This window comes from Chiloscyllium plagiosum, unplaced genomic scaffold (genome assembly GCF_037043375.1).
Source record: "Chiloscyllium plagiosum isolate Xiang-an unplaced genomic scaffold, Cpla_swu_hap1 HiC_scaffold_4, whole genome shotgun sequence".
Classification (NCBI taxonomy): Eukaryota; Metazoa; Chordata; class Chondrichthyes; order Orectolobiformes; family Hemiscylliidae; genus Chiloscyllium; species Chiloscyllium plagiosum.
The window spans coordinates 131757159-131765175 of NW_028270142.1; the positions used below are offsets into that span (position 1 = coordinate 131757159).

The window sequence follows — 8017 nt, forward strand, 5'->3', positions numbered from 1 at the left end:
GGCTCAGTGGTAGAATGCTTGCTTTGAGTTCAAGACCACAAAGCATTTCATCAGTGCACTGAAATTTTTGTCTGCCTTTCCCACGTTAAACTAAAGCCTAACTTAGTTGGATATGAAAGCTCTGTGAATACAAAAGACATGTAATGATATTGTAATATATTAGAATACTTGAATCACTGATGTGCCAATTCTGTGAATCCAGAATCTGGGAATTGTTTTTTGTTTGTTCTGCAAGTGAGCCCAGTGATCATTAATGTTCCTGCTGTGTATTTTTTTTTCCTTTCAGGTCAACAAATTCCACCTTTGGATCCCTCTCAGCACAATAGCAATGGAGCTTTCAAAGTTGGAAGGCACAAGGTACAATCGGGCAGGCGCTGCTGCTGAGCAGCCAGTTGTATCGGGAGAACAAACTCAAGCAGCGTTGAATCAAGATTGTCATAGCAAGCAGGGCAAAAAAGAAAACAAAAACCTTTTTCTTGTGTTATTGTTTGAATTATTTAGCAGTCTCCAGGTTATTGGTCAGTGGTTGGTCTGCTGATTCTTTCATTCTAGCACATGATGACCTGCTTTCAGGAAGTTACTTTAGAATTCCCAGAGAGACCTCCTGCACTATGAATGAAAATATTGAAACGCCAATTATCATTTTTGTTATTTTTTTCTCCATCCTTTTTCTGGGTTTTTTTTTGCCCTTTATTCCCTTTATTCTCTTCTGAGTACAGTGACTGAACTCCCATCCACGTTATCATTCCCAGTCTTTATCACCAGCAGCCAGGAGCAAATAAAATTTCTTCAATATGTTCCCAGTTTATGTCTATAGCCCACTAGTGAGCACTTTAACTGTAATGATAGTCCCAATTATAAATTAATAAATTGTCTGTTTATTTAGTCCTGGCTGATTTAATTGGGAAAAAAAAGCACAACTAAACCTTATGAAATGGCGATGAAGCATTATAAAGGTTGAAAACTTTCCACTGTTCCTTACACCTGTGCATTTAATAGATTTATGGCATGTGGTCATATAAAAGTTAAAACTGTTCCTTTGCCAGGTCCATGAGCTAGATGGGAAAAAGACTTGCCTTTGTGTGCCAATCGGCGACAAAGAGCAGGAAATCCCAGATTGATCTTTGGCTTGCATTGTTACCTGGTCTTGACAGGTATGACAGTTGACATCACCAAGTATTGAGTCAGGGTGAAAAGGTTAGTTAAGAATCTCACTTTTGTTCGCTGGCCAGTGGCTCCTGGGGAAGGAGTGTGGTGGTACGAATGGGTGGATGTGGGTTGAGGGAAGAGTGAGAGAAACCTGTGATGTTGCCAGTGGTGAATAGCTTATCAATACTCATTGGCTAGGTTTATTCATGAAAATGATGATTGGACAGCCCAATAAGGATTGGTGACCTCAGGAAAAAAAAGCAAAAAGATCGTGGGGGTGCTGGCATCGGGTTATGATCTGGGAACATAGATTCGAATCCTACCATGGCAGATGATGAAATTTGAATTAAAAAAAAAAAATCTGAGGTAAAAAGCCAGCTAATGGTGACCACGCCGATATTATAAAAACCCATTTTTTTTTAAGGGAAGGAAATCTGACCATCTTTACCTAGTCCAACCTACATTTGGCTGCAGAACCACAGCAATGTGGTTGACTCTTAGCAACCCACTGGGCAATTAGGGATGAGCAATAAATGGTGACCGAGCCAGTGATGCCCACATCCCATGAATGAATAAAAAAATGTCCTTCTGTATATGGCAAAAACTACTAGAGCTTAGTTAAGAATACAAATGAGTTAACTTCAGTATCTGAGGCAGAGGAGATGCAATAAACTAAGGCATGCTTCAATCAATGTACTTAAACTTCTGCAAGTCTTGGTCCTTAATCAATGTATTGTATTGACAATAGAGCTTCCTCTATTGTCTTCAGCCAACTTTTCATTGACACTCATCACCAAGTCCAAGAATTCATTGGTTACATGTAATGGACATGTGCAATTGGAAATGAATTGAAATTGCTTCATACTCAGTGCATTTTTAATGACCTGTACAGTTAAATACAAATGCTTATAGCCTTTTGGTCTTTTCACTGATCATGAACAATTTGTGTCTCAGAGATCATTCAGGTAAACTTTGCAATATCGAACTGGGTACGCATTCTGCATAGTTCACAGTCTTTGTTTCATTTCCAAGGTCTCAGCCGCTCATAATTTATTATGTGCTTTATAGGGGCAGAATTTACTGTAACTGCTACAGGAACAATGTTTGTTAGGCTTGTTGCAAACTTCCCAGCTTAATTACCCCAAACCAGGGCATGACAAATTGGAGCAATTGAAAGGTTGAAACAGCATGAAACTTCTTACAGAGGATCTGGGATCTGTAGGAATAGGGCAAATAGTTGTGTTTCTGCTTAACAAATCATGTTGAAGAATTGTTAATGGACAACTCAGAATCTGATCAGGGAGTACAAGTTTGAGATTTGATGTTATTTTAGAAAGTAAATTGAAGGAAAGAAAAGAAAAATTGAATGAAGTGTTAGACAGGGAGAAGGATAGAGAGAAAATATGAAAAGAGTAATTTAGTTTTTGTTTTCATCTCCAACAACAACTAAAACCTGAGAAGGAATAACGTTTAAGTTTAAGGAGTTGATTTTCAGAGTTGGAAAAGCAGTTTGGCAGAATTTAAGATTGATCATGCCAATAAAAATGATAATCAGCCTGAAAAGAACAAGCCTGAACGTTGTGTAGTGAGTTTGATTTGTATCCCTGACTCAGGTCATGCCGTTCAATATATATGAATGGGGAGCCAGATGGTAATCTATCATGTCCGCATAGTTTACAGGTGAACAACTGAATCAATAACTTTCGGATTTTTGTTCTTCTTTATCTGTAAGTTCCTCCAACTCTTAAACTGTCTGAGATATCCATTCTCTATGCCTTATGACCTCTTGAGCTTTCAGCTGCGAAGGCATTCTGTTTTGAAATCCCTCCTAGACCTCTCTGTCTCCACCCTCCTTTCTAAAACCTACCTTGATGACCATGCTTTTTGGTTATCTGACTAATAGCTTCTGATCTGGTTCTGTATGAAATGGTAGTTCAATAACATTTCTATGAAGCATCTTTGATATTTTATTACACGAAATAAAAATTGTCGATTGTCCACCTGCACATGCCTAATGTTATGGTCAACTTAGACAGAAATGAGAATTGTTAACCTCACATTTCTTTTTACATCAAATCACCGTCCTATATTAATATAGCCCTTTAACTCTCAATGTTACCTCTAATATTGATCCATCCCCTTTGGTAAGGGGTTTTACAACAGCACCAACTGCTCTTGTTGAGACTCAGACAATGTGATGTATCCATTGTGTTATTTGAAGGGTGAGTGTATTTTTTCCATCCTTGATTAGAAAGGGCTTTTCTTCAGTTGGCATTGGTTTAGATAATACATTGTACAGCTCTGTCAGGCCATTCTCATCTTTATTATGGTAACAAAATCCTTTAATTGAGTAATTCCAGGGGCTTTTATGGTGGACAATATTTCTCAAACAACTGCATTTTCTGAATGAAGCAATATAGAGAATATTTTATATCTAAGAGTCAAATAAAGTCAGTGATAGGGGTTCTGTAATTGGATTGTCCCTCAGTTTCTTTTTTCCTTTGGCTTGGAGAAAATATTCTTCTATTTCAAGCTCCTATGTTTCACTTTTAGCTTTATGGATTGCAATTTAATTCAGGTTCTTGTTGTAAAATTAATTGCTCACCATTCAATGCTCTCAGCATCATTAATGCTCATAGATAAACATGAACATGAGAACTAGGGTCAGCATCAGACAATCCTGGCTGCCATTCAATATGACCTTGGCTGATCTCATTTCAGCCTCAACTGCACTTTCCTGCCCCCTCTCCATGATCTTTCAACACATGACTAATTAAAAATTGGTCCGTCCCCTTCTTGAATTCTTTCAGTGTCCCAGATAGGTACATGAACAGGAAAGGTTTACGGGGATATGGGCCAAATGCAGGCAAGTTAAGTTTGGGAAGCTAGGTCAGCATGGATGAGTTGGACTGAAGGGTCTGTTTCCGTGCTGTATGACTCCAGTAAATTCTAGGTTTGCAATCCTTTGAGAGAAGTAATTTCTCCTCATCTCTGTTTTAAATCTGCCGTTCTTTATGCCAAAACCATGACCTTTCATTCTGGAATGCTTACCAAGGGGAAATGCCCTGTCTAAATTCTCACCCTAAACCACACTGCCTGCTTGTCCGTCTGCCTCTTCCCTCAACAGACCCTTTAAAACCTGCTTTCTCCTGCTCAATAAATGTTGGCTTTTCTCGTGATCCTACAACGCAAATAACCAAAATAACGTGCACAAATATTTGTCCAAGTTGAAGAAGGTTCTGGAACCCTCAAGCATCAGGATTGCCTTGAGAAGTGCTTTGCACTACGAGGTGTCAGCATGGATGAGTTGACACCTAATAGTGCACAGGGAAAGGTCACCAGGTATTTGCCTATTCATATGTGGCCCTCCTCCTTTGACCGTACTAACTGTGTTTATAGCTGTTCCTGGGAAGTGGCAGGTTCATTACCCTGGAGCTGTGTGTGTACCTATCAGTATTTCTTTAAAATATTTTCAAATGAAAACATGCAGAACAGTTGCAAGATGCCAATAGCACTGACATTTTCCACCTTTTAGGAGTTTAATTCCGTTGTATGAACATGGACACAGTGACAATCTTGAACTGAAAGTGTTTTATGAAATTACATGCTTCATACACAGATTTAGCTCTGAAGTATTTGCATAAAAATGTGCCAATAGTCAATTTAAATGAATGGTCACCTCTTTGCAGCTGTAAAATCTGGTCAGAATGCATCCCAATTTAATTTGTTTTATTTGTTGCTTAATAACAAATAACAAATTTGTTATTTGTTCATCACTGTCAGGTTCAGCATTTCTTAGCCATCCCTAATTGCCCTTGAGAAAATCAGCTGTTTTCTTAACTGTATAAAAAATGCTGGAAATCACAGCCCGTCAGGCAGCATCCGTGGAGAGAGAGCAACTGACATTTCAAGTCTAGGATGCTCCCTAACCCGCTATGACTTCCAGCATTTTTTTGTTCAGAACAGATTCCCTCATCTTCAGTAATTTGCTCCTTAGCTCCTTTCCTGGTGCCTGTATACACAGTAAGACAGGTTGGTTTTATTCCAGTGCAGATTCAAATGGACAAACCAGCCACATTAAAGGCTTTGTCATATTAAGAATGAAGTTTATACCATGTGGTCCCCACTCTCATTTCTTTTTATCCAATGTGCTGTTCACCCTCCTGCACAGGAGGTAAGTGAGTACCGTCTTTCGAGATTTCTGTGACAATGTCTCTTGTGGGCCATAGGAAGAATACGAAGATAGGATAGGGTAACTCCGCATGTATTTTCACTCTTTGTGGAGTGGCTTGTGCTCAGCATCTTCTTGTAAAGACTGCTTTTTTGGGAACTGGCTGTGCAGGAAAACACTGACACAAACCTGAATTCCGTAACTCCACTGTGTAGCAAAAATAACAATTGCTTCAATACCTCTGTATTCCACAATCCTTTTGACACGAACATGTGAAAAATGTACCTGAATTGTGCAACGCGGATCACCCATGTCAACCAACAATTTTCATAATTATTGAACCATTTTGTTTCAGAATTATTAAACCACTGCTCTCAATGTCTTCTTTCATTGCTTCAGGTTAAAGGCTCTGTGATCACCGATCATATTGTCCATTACTGAATAATCACGTTTTGACTCTTTGGTTTAAATTGTGTAAAAACATCCCACTGAGATTTTATTTTCAATTTAAGTCATTGTTACGGTGATGCTGCAAATTAATCACTTTTTTTGTATGACAGTGTCAGCTAAAAGGGAAACTTGGCTGCAGTTCTAAATAAATCTATCCATGTGCATAGATCAATATATAAGTTAAAGAATTTGTATAAATTGACACCAAACATAATCACATGGCTTTTCATGACCAGACTTTTTGGTACAAATTTGGCATTCTGTGGGTCAAGTAAAACTCCTTAAAAGCTGAGCACAATTAAAATATTTTTTTCTTAGATTGGGCTGGTCCCATGTAGTCCATGTCAATTAAATGGGTACAATGTTTATATTATTCTCATCATTAATACTGTGTAGTAGTACTATTAACATAGCAGAGTTGCCTAAAGTTAAGTGTTTCAATGTACATTCAATAAACAACCTTTCATAACAATTAGCTGGTGAGCTTTGAGTGTTGTGTCAGATTATTATTGTGTAAACAGAAGACTGAATCACTGCATAATATTCTAAATTCCATAAAGGCCATTATTGCTATGATGCTTTTTATTTGCAAATTGTTTTACTCACCACATAAACTGGACAGCTTTTTAGATTCAGATGAGATCAGTTGAGGTGGCTAAATGGTCATACATCAGTCAATTTGTAAACATTTTGTAACACAGACTGTGGTGTGGGGGCTGCTGAAAGCACGTTTGCTGTCCCCTGTGACTTCCCCCAGCCACATGATCGCATCCTGCCTTCACACCCCTCTGGGCGGGGCTCTGTCATCATCTTGAGGCCTGCACCAACACCACTGTGGCAAGCAGCTGCTGGCCTCTGATTGGTCAGCAGCTGGTGGGAGTCAGGGGACTCAGATCATAGAGTGGGCTCCTTGTTATGTTGGGACTCCTCCACATGATTAACGGGGCTTCTCTCTCAGTTCTCTGACTGCTGGCTGATGACTATTCTGCGTTAATACCAATTGGCCAGAGCCTCCCCTGAAGTTCCTGACATCCACATTAAAAGAACTAACTTTAAGAAGATTAAATGGAGGTTTGTATATCAAAACAAGAAAATGCCCCCAACATTTTCAAACCTTGGATGAAATTCGAACATGCAGTTTATCGTTTGAAAACATTTCCGGGCACAGAAATGCGTTTTTCTGCGGTATAATTCTTATTTTATTTTTAAGGATGATAAAACTGAGTTAGAGAACTTCAACTCAAGATTCAGTCAAATCGGCATCATCACAAATCGGCAATTCAACATAATTGATTCCAGTTTATAATTTTAAAACAATTAATTTTTCTAATTTCAGATACAGCATCCAGTGAGCACTTGCCGGCACTAGCATCTCGACCTGTTCTCTAGAATTTAGAAAGTTAAGGGCTGATCTGATCAAATTCTTCAAGATATTGACAGAAAAAATACAGGGCAGATAAATATAAACTATTTCCACTGGTTAGGGATTCTGGAACTTGGGGACATATTTTGAGGATTGGAGCCAGACCATCCAGGAGAGATGTTGGGAAGGACATGTACACACAAAGGGTAGTAGCTATTTGGAACTCTTCCACAAATGGTAGTGGGTACTGGATCAATTGTTAATTTTAAATCTGAGATAGATACATTTTTGTTTAGCAAAGGTATTAAGGAATATGGGCCAAAGGCAGGTATTTGGAGTTAGACCATAAGTCAGTCATGATCTTACCGAACAGATTCGAGGGGCTGAATGGTCGATTACTATGTTCCTATGCATCAATTAATCTTGGCTGAAATTATTCATATCTCAGAGTCAAAATATCTTGCTTACCCCCAGTCTGAGGAGATTTACCAGGATGTTGCCTGGTCTGAAGGAAAGGTGTTATGAGGAAAGGCTGAGAGACTTGGGTTTGTTCTCATTGGAGAGAAGGCGGCGAAGAGGGGAATTGATTGAGACATACAAGATGATCAGAGGATTAGATAGGGTAGACGGTGAATGTCTTTTTCCTAGGATGATGATGTCAGCTTGTACGATGGGGCATAGCTACAAATTGAGGGGTGATAGATTTATGACAGATGTCAGAGTCAGGTTCTTTACTCAGCGAGTGGTAAGGGCGTGGAATGCCCTGCCTGCCAATTTAGTTAACTCAGCCACATTAGGGAGATTTGAACAATCCTTGGATAAGCACGTGGATCATGATGGGATAGTGTAGGAGGATGGGCTTAGATTAGTTCACAGGTCGGCAC

General features: G+C 39.0%; 1 protein-coding gene across 2 annotated transcripts in view; it reads left to right on the top strand.

Annotated features, from left to right (window-relative positions):
- The window catches only part of rab31 (RAB31, member RAS oncogene family), an 81205-nt gene extending 74952 nt beyond the window's left edge, over positions 1–6253 (top strand). For both annotated transcript variants that reach the window (XM_043687759.2, XM_043687758.2), the window contains one exon: positions 287–6253. In XM_043687759.2, coding sequence (XP_043543694.1) covers positions 287–384 — 98 coding nt within the window. In that variant the 3' untranslated portion in view covers positions 385–6253. The remainder of the gene's footprint in view (positions 1–286) is intronic.
- Positions 6254–8017: the final 1764 nt, after the last annotated feature.